This window comes from Peromyscus maniculatus, chromosome 22 (assembly GCF_049852395.1).
Source record: "Peromyscus maniculatus bairdii isolate BWxNUB_F1_BW_parent chromosome 22, HU_Pman_BW_mat_3.1, whole genome shotgun sequence".
Classification (NCBI taxonomy): Eukaryota; Metazoa; Chordata; class Mammalia; order Rodentia; family Cricetidae; genus Peromyscus; species Peromyscus maniculatus.
The window spans coordinates 19567929-19586449 of record NC_134873.1 but is presented as its reverse complement, the minus strand read 5'-3'; the positions used below and the strand labels follow the sequence as shown (position 1 = coordinate 19586449).

The 18521-nt window shown below is 38.6% G+C and overlaps 1 protein-coding gene across 5 annotated transcripts in view; it reads left to right on the top strand.

The window, feature by feature from the left end:
- Ncoa1 (nuclear receptor coactivator 1) overlaps window positions 1-18521 on the top strand; it is a 201692-nt gene that overhangs the window by 138155 nt on the left and 45016 nt on the right. For all 5 annotated transcript variants that reach the window (XM_076559106.1, XM_076559105.1, XM_076559108.1 and 2 more), the window contains 4 exons: window positions 867-962; window positions 6209-6349; window positions 15101-15248; window positions 16493-17825. In XM_076559106.1, the coding sequence (XP_076415221.1) occupies window positions 867-962; window positions 6209-6349; window positions 15101-15248; window positions 16493-17825 (1718 nt within the window). The remainder of the gene's footprint in view (window positions 1-866; window positions 963-6208; window positions 6350-15100; window positions 15249-16492; window positions 17826-18521) is intronic.

Here is an 18521-nt window from a genome sequence, read left to right as displayed (position 1 = left end):
GCATTTTCGCCATTGAGGCTCCCTCCTCTCCAGTGACCCTAGCTTGTATCAAGAAGACACAAAGCTTGCCAGTACAGGGGGCTCAAGAGATAGCTCAAAAGTTATGAGTACTGGCTACTCTTCTAGAGGACTCAGGTTCAATTCCCGGCACCACATGGCTCCTCACAACTGTCAGTCACTCCGGTTCCAGTGGCTCTGATGCCTCCTGGCCTCTGTAGGCACTGCATGCCCATAGTACACAGACATGCATACAGGCAAAGCACTCATACACATTTTTTTTTTATTTAAAAATAGTATTGGGAGCTAGTGGCAGAGCATGTGCTTAGCAAATCTGAGTCCCTTGAGCTTAGTTGATAGCATTGGAAACAACGGAAATAAAATTGCAAACTGGTGCTGCGTCACTCCAACCAGACAATTCCCCTGCTGTGAGTGTCTGTCTCTACAGTTTATGTGCAGTAGTAGATGGGAAGAGGCTTTCCCTGACAAACTTTCTTAGAGCTACTGGGTTCATGTTGCCAGGAATTTTAGTTCTTCTATGCTCTAAAGTTAGCAGTGGTTCTCAGCCCAGGAGTCTTAACCCCTTTGGCCAGCCTCAGTCTCCAAAAATATTACACCATGATTCATAACAGTAGCAAAATTACAGTTATGAAGTAGTAATGAAATAATTTTATGTTGGGAGTCACCACAACATGAGGGACAGTATTAAAGGGTCCCAGCATTAGGAAGGTTGAACTACTGTGTTAGAGTGATTCTAATATTATGGTAAATCCTGAAACATGCAATTTTAAAATCAAAGCTACTAAGTAATTGGTGTAAACATTTTCTCTATACTTTGTTCTTCAATTTTCTCTTCTTGTTTTGGGCAGATTTCCAGTCATGTTTGATTTGTATTGCTCGGCGATTACCTCGGCCTCCAGCTATTACAGGTGTAGAATCCTTTATGACCAAGCAAGATACTACAGGTATTCACAAAATTAAAAATGCTCCTGGATATTAATAATGTGGACTTAGCACTGACAATATCCAAATGTAACATCCTCTGTTTCCCAATCTCTTATAGAAAGCATTTTAAATAGTCATCCTGATATTGATCTTTAGATGCCGTAATTAATGTCGCGAGCATCATGCTGTAGAGACCAATTTTTATAAATATTCACATGCATGTATCCGTTTGATCATGAACCATTTTTATAATCAAGGAAGAAATTCAAACTTGTTGATATATGTATCTATACATTTACAAATGGATATAAATTGGTAGGTTTAATAATATGTTTAAAAGTATTTGGCTGGGCCATCCAGAGTGCTCAGTGGGTAAAGGCATTTGCTACAAGTCTAATGACCTGAATTTGATCCCTGAACCCACATGTAAGAAAAGGAGAACCAGCTCCTGTCATGGACAAAGCATACAACTCAAATAGCTATCAAATAGTGGAGAGAAATAAAATGTGGCTTATTCATACAATAGAATATTATTAAGACATAAAAATGAAGGAGAAACTGACAGATTAAATGACTTTGGTGAACCTTCATAATTTCATTTGTAGATCTTTCCATTTCTAATTTATAAATACATTTGGGGTTATAAATTATAAATGTACTGCCTCCTGTCAACATTGTATACTTCTATTTGATGATTTCTGTGTCAAACATTATATGGAAATGTTTCCAAGTATTTTCTGTATTAACTGTGAATGAATAGAACAAAATAAATTGCCTGTGATGGAAAAAAAAAAAAAAAAAAAAAAAAAGAAAAAAAAAAAAAGCATACACATGCATGTATGCATAGACACACAGATAAACACAGGTAAAATGTGTAATGTGTTTGGCAAGTGAAAACCAATGATGGGAGGTCAGCACACCGGTAGGTGCATTCCTGCAGTCCCAGCTCCCAGGTGGGCTGAAGCGATAACATCACTCGAGCCAACACGTTAGGACAAGCCTGAGCAGCATAGTGAGGCCTTCTTTGAAGCAAATAGAGAGTGAGTGCTGTAGTTCCATATCATGGCGGATCTTTGAGGATCATTTTTGAAATTCAGTGGTTGTTCTAAAAGGTCTTACTGAGGACTGAGCTAATATTGAGCCCGTGGACCACCAAGTATGAAGAAGTGCCACATGTCCAAAGTGTCAGTGTTGGAAATGGTCAGTGTGGAAGGGCCTTGTTTACAGGGAGTACTCCTGACTCAAGAAACAGATGGAGCAGCTCGAACATTAGTAGGACCAAGAAGCAGGCAGTAGGGCTGCATGGTGTAACAAGAGAGTGCCTGAAAATAATCCTTTCTTCGTAAAAGCCCCTAAGATCTGATTCCCGTCCAGAACAAATTGCAGCTGTTGTTTACAATTCCTCGAGGCTTTTTGCTAGTTAATTTATCTTCATACTGACATGCAGCTTTTCATGTTTTTACATACTCAGTTACACCTCCCAGTCACCTCCCTAATTTTAAAAAAGATAGATGATAGATAGATAGATAGATAGATAGATAGATAGATAGATAGATAGATAGATAGATAGATAGAAGGAATATTTTTTAGAAGAACTTTTAAATATGACTTCAACTGAATTTATTCTTTCTTTGTCCATTTTAATTGTACTTTTTTTTTTTTTACAATTCTTACTTTGTTTTTGAGACAGAGTTTCTCTGTGTAACCCTGGCCATCCTGGAATTCACTCTATAGACCAGAGATCCACCTGTGCCTCTGCCTCTGAGTGCTGGGATTAAGTTAGCAAGCCACCACGCCAGCTTCAGTCTTTAAAGATTCTATTTAGCTCTCAGAAATCTGGTATTCTTGTGTTATATGCTTTATTCTTTGTTTTTAAAGATAAAGTTCCAAGTGTTCTTCCTAAAAAGAAAGTGGGAAGTAAGTTAGCACAGATAGGAAAAAACAGTGGCGAGAGGCCTGGGAGTGGGCTGCCGTGGAGCATGTTCATATGAAGGGACTGTGCACCTCTTCAGCCCTTTCCCAGTCTAGCATGTATTGTATTCACCCCCATTTTTGTTCAGAGCAACACTGGAAAAATTCAATGAGCCCTTATTGAAAGCCAGAAATATTTTATATAGAAGAAAGTAGGTGTCATTGACAATGAACACTGGTCTTTTTTTCAGTAACTGATTAATATAAAAAGAAGCCAGATAAAGGCTTTATGAGACCCAGAATGAAACCTGTTGGGAAGGCTGTTTGTCAGGCTGTATAGTAAGTGTCAGCCATGAGAGGCTTAGTTAGTGCATGAGCCAGTAGTATGGCTCGGTGGGGTGTGGGACCTGGCCCAGCATAGCAGCCTGAGTTCCATGCCCAGATCCCACCTAAGGCGGAATGAGAGCACTGATTCCAGGGACTTGTCCCTGACCTTCATGTCCCAGGGCACATGAACCTACACACACAAACACGTGGACACACAGTGGTAATAAGAGAGTTCAAGAACAGTACTTTTCAACTTATTCTGTAAGTTCAATACTACATTAAATCGGAGAAGAACTTAAATTAAAATTTCAGCTGCATCTGACTATTATAAATAAATAAAAGTAATCATGACTATTCACAACAATTGTTCAACTAAAAGGGACCTCAAAAATAACAGATTCCAGGATCTAGAGAGATGGCTCAGCAATTAAGAATACTGGCTGATCTTGGAGAAGACCCACATAGCAACTTAAAACTGTCTGTAACTCCAGTCCCAGGAGATCTGATACCCTCTTATGGCCTCAGAGAACACCAGGCACACACATGGTACACTGTCATACATCTAGACAAAATGCACATACACATAAAATAAATCTTAAAGTAATTTAAAATAAGACTTATTTTTGAAAATAACTCATACCAGCTTACTTGTTTTATAAGTGGGAAATGATAACTGATTGCTGAGAATGAAAATATTTATCCCTAATGAAGTATTATTCTTTTATATTACATTACCTTCCACCACAGTACTGCACTTCACTTCTCATACCAAGTTACCAGAAAAATAGAAAGTAGACTTAAAATTTAAAGCTAGTATTTTATTATATCATAGAGTAGAATTCATAGAGTATGGTGAGATAAGGTAAATACTAAATACTTTTTTTTTGGTTTTTCGAGACAGGGTTTCTCTGTGTAGCTTTGCGCCTTTCCTGGATCTCGCCCTGTAGACCAGGCTGGCCTTGAACTCACAGAGATCTGCCTGCCTCTGCCTCCCGAGTGCTGGGATTAAAGGCATGCACCACCACCGCCTGGCTAAATACTTCATTTTAATGTTACTTTTAAACTATATGTGGAGTGATTTGTGTCTTTTTGTTTTGTTTTGGTTTTTGGTTTTTTGAGACAGGGTTTCTCTGTGTAGCCCTGGATGTCCTGGAACTTTATCTGTAGACCAGGCTGGCCTTGAACTCACAGAGATCTGCCTGCCTCTGCCTCCTGAGTTTTGGGATTAAAGGCATAGGCCACCACGCCCAGCTTTGTGCCCCCGCCCCCCCTGCTTTTTTTAAGTCCTCCATCAAGAAACATTGGATGGTGGGGCTTTTGTTGTCTGTTGTTTTCTGTTTGGTTAGTTAGTGGTTGGTTCAACTTCCATTTGGTCGGCAGAGATATTCTAAACCAAACTCTTTATGACTCTCTTCTAAGCAGAATCATTTAGTACCATTGCTGAAAACGTAACTGCTTTCTCTTCCACAGCTCCACAATCCCAAACTCACACACACCCTCCCTTATCCATTGCCTATGAGGAGCATTATTGTATATGAAGATTATGTAACAGTTGAGTTGCTCCTATAATAAACGTTTATGTATGACATAGTAAGAGACAAAAATTAAATTGTCAAAAATCCAAGATTGTTTATGCTTTCAATTTCATGTTCACCAGACTCTCTTCAAACTGTTCTAAGTAACAAAGTTCTCCTGTTTGATTTTCAACTGGTGTTCCAAGAGTTGAGTGATGAGATCCCCAAGTAGAGTGGGCTACCTTAGATCCCAGACCCTAACAGGTTAAAGAAAAGCTCATCAATATTTTAATACTAAGAAAACCAAATTGAGGGAGGAGAAGAGAATGTATAATTCTAGTTAAATGAAGAAGCATACACATTATGATAGGCTTGGCTTGATTATATCAAAAGGAGGAAATACAATCAGGCATTCATAGAAAAAGAAACATGAATAGTGAAGAAACATGAAAAGTACTCAGCCTTATTAGGAACTAAGGAAATTCAAATCTGGAAAGCAATGAGATACCAGTTTTCCACTAATGGACACCTGACAAGAACAGGTGGCAGAGAAGATGGTGGATTAGCAGTGCCTTTGGGGTAGGGAAGTGCTGGGGACTGAACTCAGGCTCTCGTGGGTGTATATAATAAAAACCGGGCCTGAAAACTCAGACTCTGTCAGTTGGCCCTATTAACAGAAAAATAACCTGCCATCATTCTCTCATAGCCAATTTGGCCAAATATAATAACTATAGCAAATTACTGCTGGATTTTATAAAGCATTATTTCAATAGTATGATGCCTCATAAATCTTAGGGTTTTGATTTGATGCTGTTTCTGAGTCCACTTTTGTTGCCTCCAGTCTTTGTTGTAAAATTGTCTATAAAAATTAACCAGAGATAAAAATGGAAAGCCAGCTTCTTACTCATATTCTCTTCACTTAGCCATTGGGAAATAGCTTCAACTAGAATACTATGTTTCATTTTTACTTCTGTTCTCTAATAAATAATGCAGTTAGTTGTAGAGAGGAGCAGTATACAGAGCGTGGAATCAAAGAACAGGCCTGAGGATTTTGAACTGATATGCCTCAGCAGCTTCAGATGATTTTGCTGATTTCGTATCTGGGGAGATCACAGGCTCTCACGTAGCCCAGGCTGACTCTGCCTCCCAAGTGCTCACAGACATGTGCCACCATGCCCTGTTTAGCAGTGCCAGGAATTGAATTCAGACCTGCATGCCTTGTAGACAAGCACTGGACCAACTGAGTTACACTCTTAGCCTTGATATGATTTTAATACCTGACTAGAACTGAATCTAACATGCTAATGCATAGCAATCCAAGACCAAACAATCCTTATCATGTCTCTAACATACTCCTTTACTATATGTAATAAGTATAAATGGCCCTCTTTAATGATTTTGTTAACAAATATTCAGAAAGAGAGAATATTAATTGGATGTAGTTGGTAATTTTGAAATATGGATGGTTTATATCAAGACTCTGTCATAAATGTCAACTTTCATTCTTTGCATAGGTAAAATCATCTCTATTGATACTAGTTCCCTGAGAGCTGCTGGCAGAACTGGCTGGGAAGATTTAGTAAGGAAATGCATTTATGCTTTTTTCCAACCTCAGGGCAGAGAGCCATCTTATGCCCGACAGCTATTTCAAGAAGGTAATAATACTCTTGTCTCAATTTTTTTTCGTTAACCTGTGTGTGTTACTATTGAGTAACTTTTCTTAGAACTCATAGCTTGATAAGTATTTTCTCCAAATTACAGCTTCTGTAATAAGTTTTAGGAAAGGAAGAAATGGGTAAGCAAAGTAATTCATGAGTGGATCCTGAAACCCAGGATGCACATCCTAAAGACTAGGATGTCATGTGGCAGTCACTCATTCATTCATTCATTCATTCAGCAGATGTGTCCAGTTCCTTACATGCATAGAACACTATGTATGTAAGGTGCCAGGGATACAGTGGTGGCTAGGAAGCAGGGGTTTGCTCAGAATATATTAGGAGAATGTAGAATAGTTCTAAAATCAATGTGACCCTGATGATAATAGAAGTGTAACTATTAAAAAAGTAAATTCAGATTTGATAGTAATTTGTGAGAGCATGGGATTTTGGGTTGTTGGGGTTTTTTTTTGTTTGTTTGTTTGTTTTTGTTTTTGATTTGTCTCTTAAAGATTTTCCCCAGGAAAACAAATGTGTAAGAGGGCATCTGGATGACAGATCTCCTACTATTCATTTAACTTCATGACTGTTGAAGTATGTGTCTTCTGACTTAGCTTAGAGTTCTGAGTTTAAAGCTCTGCCCTGTGACATTAACTGCCGAATATCTACCATATCTAGGAGGTCTGTGGGAACATAAACAAGTATGTCCCATGCCCTGGAGAAACCAAGAAATGTTATAGGATAAGTAGGGGACCTTGTCTGTGAATCAAGGTCTGGAAGTTCACAGAGATTCAGAATGAAGGGATTGCTTACGTACTTTAAAATCTTGTCATGGATGGTAGCCCAGGACTCCTTTTTCAATGTAAGCTTTATTTTGATAGCTTCTATCTATTGATAGATAGTCCTAAAATACAATGGAATTTTTTCATTATTCTCACACCCTTTTTAATTTTAACATTTTCCCCATAACATCATGTCCTCAGTTTTCTGATGGTGTATCATTCATTACATTATAGGTTAGTTGCTTCCTAATAGGAAAAATTTCTTTTTCCTGAAAGCCATCTGTATAAATCTCAAAGTTGTAGGTTTTCTGGAACAGAGTAGTAAGCAGTTCTTCAGAGGGCTCCTGACTAAACTCCATGCCACTCCTCAAGACTACTTGATTACAAAGAGCCAAAAATCTATGTTATTTGTAACTTTCCCAGGCAGTCCCAGTGTGCATCCTGACTTGGAAGCCATCATGGTAATGATGGATTCCCTCTACTAAGTGTGAACTTTTGACTTCCTCTACATAGCAGTGCCTGACTTTTGAACAGGTTTGGAACTTGCAGCACAGCCTCCACTCGTTACTTAATGTGTGAAGTAGTATATGGGTCTCCTTGATTTTTGTAATCATTTCCAAAGTGGGCTTTCCATAGCATAGCTGAAAAACTTAATTTTATTTACCCATTACTGGTATACATTTCCACTAAGGTGAAACAGGTATTTATTGTCCAAATGATTAAGCTCCACACAGACACAAAAGAGTCATATTTTATAAACCATCAGTAGTCTCTCTAAAGTACATTAACTAAAATCTAATAAATAGCTAATCTTTCAGCATACAAAATAAAGTTATTTAGAGGACAGTGTAAAGAAAAGGAATTGTAATCCAGCTCCTTTTCCTCATTAGGCATTTCTTAATATCATGCCTTCCACTTTTTTAGAAAAAAGAATTCCTTGATAGAAATGACTGATTTTTTTTTTCTCCTTGAAACTAAGATAGCCAAAGTTCATCTGAGTGGTTCTAGGGTTTTGGAGATTAAAGACAATTTATCAAACAGAATGCCATGGATAAAGTATACCTTCTAGTATTTTGTATTCAATAGATCCAGCCTGGTAAGAGAGATGTAGTCTTTGAAAACATGTGCAAATCACGTGTTAAAAATCCCTACTGAATTAAAATCTCAGATGAGGGACCAGATGTCTTAACAGGCCTTAAAGACAGTGCTTAAGTTTAAGAGCCATTCACCTATCAAGGGTGGAGAGAGTAATCATTTACATGTGCAGTTTCTCTGCTGCCTCTGTCACTTAAGGGCAGTGCAAAGCCAGCGAGACATGTTCATGTTAGAAGGACTGCATCACACAGATGAGTGTGTATGTACGTGGAATTGTAAATTAGTATAGCCATTATAAAGAAAAGAGTGTGATTCCTCAAAAAATATTAAAAACAGAACTGTCATTCAATTTAGGGATCCCACTTCTGGGTATATAACCAAAGGGAACAAAATCAGTATAATAGATACCTGTATTCCATTAGCCAAGATATGGGGTCAACTTACATGCTTATCAATGGGTATATGGAAATGAAGAAAATGTTCATACACACACACACACACACACACACACACACACACACACACACACACACAAAATGAAATGCTATTAAGCCATAAAAAGGTGGTGCTCCTGTGGCACATTTAGAGATCATTACAATAAGTGAGATAAGCTAGGCACAGAAATACAAGTACCATATGATCTTATACACATACAGCGTAGAAACAGTAGAATGGTGGCTATGAGAGGCTTAGGCAGTTTATAGGGATGGTAGGAGCTATTGAGATGATGTGTTCAAACCACTACAGTTAGATATGAGGGATAAGTCTTGACAGATCTATTGTGTGCATGATGATTACAGCTAATGACAATATATTACATTCTTGAGGAATGCAGGAAGGAGACTAGATATTAAGTCTTCTCGCCATAAAAGTGATGATTGTGATATAGCATATGTTAATTAGCTAGGTTAAACCACCCACAATGAATAAGTACTTCAAGGCATCATAATGCATAGGAAAAATGAATAGGATTTTATTTGTCCACCTAAATAAATTTAAATTTAGAAGAAAAAAGAGACAAATTTTGCTGCTTTATCCTTGATTTTGTGTAAATTTTTATAGTGCTTGATATTTAGACAAGAGAAAATTGTCTTCCATCTGTCATCTTTCCTCCCTTTTCAGTAATTTACTGTTTGAAGGTAGTAATTGCTATAAAATCCTACTATTCGGTAACATTTTTGTTCTTAGCTTAGTTTTTTGTTCCTTTTGTTTTTGGCTGCTTTCAGTCAAGACAATGTAAGAAATATTTGTTTTGTTTAGGGTTTTTTTTTGGGGGGGGGTATTTAGTGCTGGGAACTGAACCTAAAGCCTCATCCATTCTAGGCTAGTGCTTCAGCAATAAGACGTACCCCAGCCTTTTGTTGTTATTTTGGCAGCCTCACCTGTAGCCCAGGTTGGTCTCAAACCAGTTATGTGCCTGAGAAAGCCCTTGAATTCCTGATCTTCTTGCCTCTACCTCTCAAGTGCTGGGATTACAACAGTAGACTGCCACTCCCAGCTCATGAAATACTTTCAAAGGATGCTTACCACTTCATCTTCCAGGGTCACATTTGTAACCACAGTCCAGTCCAAGGACACAGGGGAGCACTGGCTTGAACCAGGCTGAAGCCATGGTTCTGCACTGAGACTGGAGGAAGTGGGTATCAAACCACTTGAGGAACTTTGAACTAGGAGAAGGGTGATGTGAGTAGAAAGAGTCTGGAGAAGATGCATAGGTTCTATTTAGTCCAGACCAGTACTCTAAAGGGAAGTTGAAGTGAAGATGTTTCCGGTATCCTGAACAAGATGGATGCAGGAGGCAGTTGTCAAGTCAGATGTCCTGGCCCTTACAGACTACTAAATGAGTCTGTAGCCTACAATGTTTTCTTACAGAGAAATTTGGAAAATATAATACTAGGTTTCACAATCTTTTAATATTTGTAACCAGGAAATGTGGTTTTGTTCTTAATTGAGTTTGATACAGACTTTATTCTCCCATTTTAGGAGATTCATGACATGTTTAGGGGACTTTGAGTTGTTTCATTACTCAGAGTACTTATTTTCCACAGAGTGTTTTTTCCATCAGCACATCCATCAGCAGGGCACCAATGATGGGAAGTGCTGAAGTATCTATGTGTGTATGTATGTATAGTCTACAGAGCAGTTTGTGAAAACTTTATCTACTTACAGTTCTATAATAGATCTTAATTTCTTACCTTTTAAATGTCCCTGATGTATTGTAACATGAAAAAATATTGACCAAGAAAACACAGTGTATATACTGTAATCTCGCTCTTATTTGTCTCTCCAATTCTATATTAATAAAATGTTAATTTTACCTCAGTGATAGAATTACAAATAACTTTATTTATTCCTTATTCATCATTTTGTTACCTTAACTTTATACTCATAAAGTACGAGGCATGCCAAATAATGCTTGTAATCCTAGCATATAAGAGACTAAGAAGAGAGGATTGTTACAAGTTTGAGGCCAACCTGGGCTACATAGTGAATTCCAGGCTTGCCTGGGCTACACAGTGACGTCCTGTCTCAAAAAAGAAAAAAAATCCCAACTGTGTGTGTGTGTGTGTAATAACACATCTACATACATATACCACAAGTGGAGTTGGTGGGGATTTAGAGAATCAAGAAGTTTGGAAGTATTGCCATAATACCCCATAATAATAATCCACATTAATGATTATCCAAAATGTTATTTGAGGTTTATATAGTTAATAACAAGGTTCAGATGACAAAAAATCTTTTTATTTCAAACTTTATTGAAAATATTTAAAATATTAGCTTACTTGCCTCCTGTAGAAATATTGATGAACCGAACAGATGTTATTCATTGGTAATTTTAGAATCTTAGAATATCCAGGAGGAGGAAAGAAAATGAACATCCATTTAGGACTAATTTTTTTTTCTTTACCTAATAGCAGTTTTTTTTAATTATCTTTCTGTCTAGGGAAACACTAAATAGGTCATGTGCTGCACACATTTCCTACCTGCTCAGTTAGTTGGTGTCGAGAAAGCAAGGCTGGTGCAGGTTGCTTCGGTGCCAAGTTAGGAAAGATCACGTTCTGAAATAGCTGCACTTCCGCAGCTGCTGTGGCCAGGGAAGTGTATGTCTATGTATTTCCTCCCCTGGTTGAGGCCTCTTCTAAGATGAAAGACAGGAAGAAAGCAAAGACAGTTGTCAAGTTGTCTGGGGGCCTTCCCCGACATTAGTGGTACCCTCCAGTTAGACCCCTTCTTGCAACTGTTCTAAAGGGTTAGAAATTAACAAAGTTAGAAATTTGGCTGGGTTTGCCTGTTTGCCTCACTCGGGAGGCTGAGACAGGAGGATAGTGAATTTGAAGCCAGCTTGAGCAAAGTAGTAAGATCCTGTCTCAGAACAAAATTTTTTTTAAAAAGGGAGGCAGAGATCAAAATGTTTGCAGAATAGCTGGCAAAACTGTGATCAGTAACAAGGCCAGGAGACCTGGGATAAAAATGGAATTCCAAACCTAACCTTGAAACCCACTTAAAGGGATGTTTTAGTATACAGAATAGATGTTTATGCAACCAAATCTGTAATGAGTTATGGCTACCTTACCCTTAATTCAAAGTATCAGTAGTGTAACATACACACTGGAAGATATTAGTGTAAACGTTGTTTAAGAATTGACTAAATGACAGCCGGGCGTGGTGGCGCACGCCTTTAATCCCAGCACTTGGGAGGCAGAGGCAGGCGGATCTCTGTGAGTTCGAGGCCAGCCTGGGCTACCAAGTGAGCTCCAGGAAAGGCGCAAAGCTACACAAGAGAAACCCTGTCTCGAAAAAACCAAAAAAAAAAAAAAAAAAAAAAAAGAATTGACTAAATGTCTGTGATTTGGACCATTTGTGCCCTGGAAACTGCTTGGTTTTCTTTGTTGGTTATGCAGGAATTAGCCGTTGAAACCCTATTATGTGCTAGCATCCATGCTAGATATTGCCACATAGTGTCACTGGCTCCATTCTAGTGGTGAATAAAGGAAAACGGGCTGTGGTTCATTTTCATTAAATTGTAGACTTGGAAGGAACAAAGTCAGAAGGTCATGTGGGAATCTGACGCCTAGTCTCCTTCCTCTCTTTGTCCATGGTGACTTCCTATTTACTGTCTGCGCATGGGAACAAGCAAGCATCAGAATTCCAGTTAACTAGAGAGTCAGAGTAAGTTTTAGTAAGTTCAAGTCTTAACAACTAGCCCACAACACACCTTTAATCCCAGCCCTCAGGAGGCAGAGGCAGGTGATCTCTGAGTTCAAGGCCAGCCTAGACTATAAATTGAGTTCCAGGATAGCCAAGGCTGTTACACAGAGAAATGTTGTCTTGAAAACAAACAGACAAACAAAAACTAAGGGTTTTAGTGCAAAGGTAGAGTGCTTGCCTAACATGTTTGAGGTCTGAACTGGATTCCTATAACTGGAGGGTAAAGAAAGAAAGTTTTGCTATATCAAAGAGTTACCTTTTCTTCTCATTTTAAAGAATAGTTCTCAATGAATTGTAATCTATACATTATCATCTATAATAATCTAACTTCAAAACTTTAAGTATGATACTTAAAATTATTTCCCAAATTTCAAATTTTTTACAAGTTTATATAGAATAATTAACCAAAGACTTTGTTTCTTTAATCCATATTAAACACCCTAAGGTTCCCATGTTATTCCAAGTGTCTGGCTGTTTCTCATTTACGATTGATAATCAATAAGGAATTTTCTCATAATCCATTTCCATTATAAAATTAAGTCTTTATTCCTATAAAAGTAAAGACATAAATTGAGATAGAAGTGTTTGAAAACATACCTAAGATTAAAAATCTGTTCTTTGGAAAGAGTTATGGCATCCAATCACATGCCAATGCCAGTCTAGTTACGTAAGCGTCAGACAGAAGGTCAGTCAGCTAGCACTTACCTGCTGGGTGACTCGATGGCAGAGCCTACTGTAAAGGGCAGTAGAGAGGTGAAAACAGGAGCGGGCTAGAGCATCAGCCCTTACACTAGCTAATGACAAATGGTTCGGAAAGGGCCCTTGGGAGAAACGTTCAGGAAGTAGGAAGAAATCACATTGAAAATGAAAGAAGTCAGTTTGGCAGCCACTAGCTCCGTGCGGACGTCAAGGACTAAAATCGTGGGCAGTGTGACTAAGGAAGTGAATTTTATGTTATATTTCATTTCAAATGGCCACATGTAGGCTCATGCTGCTGTGTTGAGCAGCTCTGTAAAGTAACCAGTGTTTCCCTATGTAATAAGGAGATCTGAAAAATGAATAAGATCAAGAAATGGATAAAATGGAGTAAGTGAAAAATATGGGATGTGTTATCTGTTTTCTCTGGCCCTTTAAAACCTTGTGTAAACAATTTATTGTATAATGCCACTTTTCTGCTGAAGTTGTGTTTTTCTAAATATATTAGTTAAAAGATATAAACAGTTGGGACTGTTAACATAATTTTAGGACTGACTGTAGCAAACATTTGCTTATACCCTTCCACAGAAATTGTCAGTGTCCGTGAGAGATTCTTCTCATCCTTTATTACCTTATTGATTACTGAGTTTCTCTATGCACTGTGTTTGGCAAGCAGGGCAGTGATGTGGCTGAAAGTGCACCAAGTTTACGTCCTCATTTCTGTACGTAGGCAGATGTAGCATACCGCTGATTTACAACAGACTCTCCCTCCTCAGTCAGTACCAGACACCGAGATAAAAGAGAATCTGTCTTCTCTTCTCTTGAGTCGTCTGTAGCGTGAAAAATATTAATTGATCATTTTAAATCTCTCCTATGTGATATTTAAAGTATAATTGAGCAGCCATACTGGCACAGGTTTTTAATCTTAGTACTTAGCAGGCTGAGGCAAGAAGAGAAGAAGTTTGAGGCCAACTTGGGCTATATGGAAAGTTCTGGGCTAGACTGGCCTATGTATACAGACTTTATCTCAAAAAGTAAAATATCTTCAAAACATTTCTTACAGGCTTAATTTTAACAGTCATTTGTGATAGTAGTTCTTGTATTTCAGTGGGTATTGCCTTTTTAATCTTTATATTGCCAAATCTATTAAGCATCAATAGATAGATAAGATAGAATTCTGTGGTGTTACTAAAACATCAGTGACGTTTCAGTCCTTCAGTCTTGGAGAGTCTCTACGTATTTCACAAGCACTTACCTCAGAGCTTAGATTCTTGCCTGCTGATAGGAAAGGCTTGAGACAGAACTTATGTGATATTGTGTATAAAGTAATTTAACTGACAACCGGGTCTTGTTCCTTACTAGTAATCATTGATTTTATCTTAATTTGCTTATTAAACTTCAAAAATTATAACATCAAAAATAATATAGATATGTGTTATAATTTGTCAGATGGGACCTGAAGGGCTTTCCTCAGTAAATAAAGAATTCTTCAAACATCTTAAAATAGAGGGAATGAACTTTATGATATATGAATTATATCTCAGCAGAGTTATAATTTAAACCATCAGCCAGCCAAAGATAATAAAAGAAAACTTGTTAAAGATCACACTGAAGGCAAAAGGCAAAGAAGCACCTCCCAGTGTTTGGAGTGGAGACTTAATAAATTCGAATAACTTTCCCATTGTAGAGAAAGATTTAAGATCTTACTAGGTTGGGGTTTGTCGCAGTCCTAATTTATGTCAGGAGGCAGCCATTCAAATTAGACTAACTTGTCGTCAAGTGGTATATTTTAACTGGGACGCCCCTACACACACCCAAATATCTGAACTCTTCTTTGAATCAGAGCAGGCAGCATTGGGAAGGCATTTTCAATGAGGTTGTTGGTAGAAATAAGACCTGGTAACTCTCCTTTGCCCAGCGTTCAAGTGTCAGAATTTTAACTAGGTTTTTCTTTTGTTTGAAACAGTGATGACTCGTGGCACTGCCTCCAGCCCATCCTATAGATTCATATTGAATGATGGGACAATGCTTAGCGCCCACACCAAGTGTAAACTTTGCTACCCTCAAAGTCCTGACATGCAACCTTTCATCATGGGAATTCATATCATCGACAGGTACTACTTATTTGGAGAGAAATTATAAGTTAGGCATAAGAATAGTACGATGAGTATATCCATAATTAATATTAATTATCTATTAGTATATCCACAATGGGTCTAAGGGTTTTGTTACCAAATAGCTTTGTTGTTCATAAAGGGAGAGAGGAAAGGTGGGACTGAAAAATCATTTTTTAAAGGGTCAAACAAAATGGTGCCTAAAAACTTACAGCATTCTACATAGGCACTTACAGTCTTAGAAGAGATCTCAGTGTTAATAACATTGTTATTTCATTTTCAAGGGTACTTTATTAGGACAACATTTATGGCTCTGGAGTTTAAGTTGACAGTTTGCCATAGGAACCTTACTCATTAATTAAACTCTCAACTTGAAGTCTTTCGATATTGCTTCTAATTTGTTCCCTCCCTCTAAGTGAAATTTATACTGATCCACATAGTAAGTTCATGGAATTATTCTTTTATGCTGTTATTTATTAAAAAGACCTAAATTGTAACTGCATAAAATTTAGCATTAAAAACAAAGACATTCCCCTCACTTCATCTTTTTTCCATCTGATGTTTTGCGTATTAGAACATGGTAATGCCAGTCACAAATCTGTTGTCATAGTTACACATTTGAGTAAAGAGCTCGGTAAAGCCTGAGGTCAGTATTCTGACTTTTTCTAGTTTTGGTTGAAAATTTTCTTGTGAGTGGAATTAGCACAGTTCTTTTTTCACATTGTGATTTCTCTTTCAAAACATCTGCTATGTCTGCATATCACCCTCTTTAATTTTTGCATCAGTGGCACAGTATTTTCCTTACCCAGTCTTCCTCTTTGGAGTTGAAATACTTAAAAGCTGTAACAGGGGACTCATAAAGAAAATACTTTCTAAATAAAGGCGTGGGAAGTTTCTCTTTCAAATGAAGTTATTATTACAATAATAATTGTTTATACTAATTTTAGAAAAGCTTATTAGTATATCTATTGCATATTTTCACAACACCAAGAAAGGTTTATTTTTCACACAACTGAATCTGTCAGTGATTTAAGTCCGTAGGTGCCGTTTCCTAGGAAATGATGCTGCCCTTCACAGTGGGAATGGCAGTTCCCTGGTTTTCCTTAATTTAGGGTGATACAGAAGCTCTCTACTTGATAGCTTGGAACATTAACGAGGCTAATGGCCTTTTTTATAAAGTCGTCATGAAAAAATAATAAAAACAAATTAAAACGATTGAATAATAATGTATCTTTCTTCCCTAGGGAGCACAGTGGGCTTTCTCCTCAAGATGACACTAATTCTGGAATGTCAATTCCCCGAATAAACCCCTCAGTCAATCCTGGTATCTCTCCAGCTCATGGTGTGACCCGTTCATCTACGTTGCCACCATCCAACAACAACATGGTCTCTGCCAGAGTAAACCGCCAACAGAGCTCAGACCTTACTAGCGGCAGCAGTCATAGTAACTCTAGTAACAGCCAAGGGAGTTTTGGATGTTCACCTGGAAATCAGATTGTAGCCAATGTTGCCTTAAACCAGGGACAGGCAGGTTCCCAGAGCAGTAATCCCTCTTTGAACCTCAATAATTCTCCTATGGAAGGTACAGGAATTTCCCTCTCGCAGTTCATGTCTCCGAGGAGACAGGCTAATTCTGGCTTGGCAACAAGGGCCAGGATGCCAAACAATTCATTTCCTCCAAATATTCCAACATTAAGCTCCCCAGTTGGCATTACTAGTGGTGCCTGTAATAATAATAATAACCGATCCTATTCAAATCTCCCAGTAACATCTTTACAAGGTATGAATGAAGGACCCAATAACTCTGTTGGCTTCTCTGCCGGTTCTCCAGGCCTTAGGCAGATGAGCTCACAGAGTTCACCTAGCAGATTAAGTATGCAACCAGCAAAAGCTGAGTCCAAAGATAACAAAGAGATTGCATCCATTTTAAATGAAATGATCCAATCTGACAACAGTGCTAATGAGAGCAAACCTCTGGACTCGGGACTTCTGCATAACAATGACAGACTCTCCGATGGAGACAGCAAATACTCTCAAACTAGTCACAAGCTAGTCCAGCTGTTGACAACAACTGCAGAACAGCAGCTCCGGCATGCCGACATAGACACGAGCTGCAAAGACGTGCTGTCCTGCACTGGCACTTCCGGCTCTGCCTCCACTAACCCTTCGGGAGGTACCTGCCCCTCTTCCCACAGCTCTCTGACGGAGCGGCATAAAATTCTGCACCGGCTTTTACAGGAGGGCAGCCCCTCAGACATCACCACTTTGTCTGTGGAACCCGAGAAAAAGGACAGCGCATCGACTTCTGCAGCTGGGCCAGTGCCGGGACAAGCCCCGGGGAACGCCAGCATAAAACTAGAACTGGATGCTTCAAAGAAAAAGGAGTCGAAAGACCATCAGCTCCTGCGCTACCTTCTAGACAAAGATGAGAAAGACTTAAGATCAACGCCGAACCTGAGCCTGGATGACGTGAAAGTCAAGGTGGAGAAGAAAGAACAGATGGATCCTTGTAACACAAACCCAACCCCGATGACCAAACCTGCTCCCGAGGAAGTTAAACTGGAGGCCCAGAGCCAGGTGGGTGACTCCTGCCTCCATAGAATGGGCAGCATTTCTTATTTCTTCTCTGTTTTGCCTTTTCTGTTCCCACTGTAGACCAGATCTGGATGGATTCTATTTTGTCTTCTCTTTTCAGCATTAAAGAGTTAGTTCAGAGGTTGAGACCATGGAGTACCCTCAGACATTCCTTCTAAAATTCTAGAGCAGTGGTGGTTCTCAACCTTCCTAATGCCGTGACCCTTTAATACAGTTCTTCATGTTGTGCTGACCCCCCAACCATAAAATTATTGTGTTGCTCCTTCATAACGGTAATTCTGTTGCCGTTATGAATTGTAATGTAAGTATCTGACATGCAGGGTGTCTGATATGTGACAGCAAAGGGGACTTGACCCACACGTTGAGAAGCGCTGCTCCAGAGGCTGTCATAGTCCTATAGTGTTTCTAAATGATGACCTTTTCCCTCCCTTCCTCTCTCTTTCTGCCATCTTTCTGTAGAATCAGAGTTCACGTCTTGGGACCGAAAGCTCTTAAGAGGGCAGGTTCATCTCTTCCTAAAATTCTTTCAGTTTATAAGCAACTACACAATAGATGAATCTACCTATTAATTTTCACACCCGCTCCACAACATCCTAAACACAGATGTTCCTAACACTTATGAACAGGCTTCTTTTCATTCTCTTCTGTCTCGGGACATGGTATTGTCAGTCTTTTAAA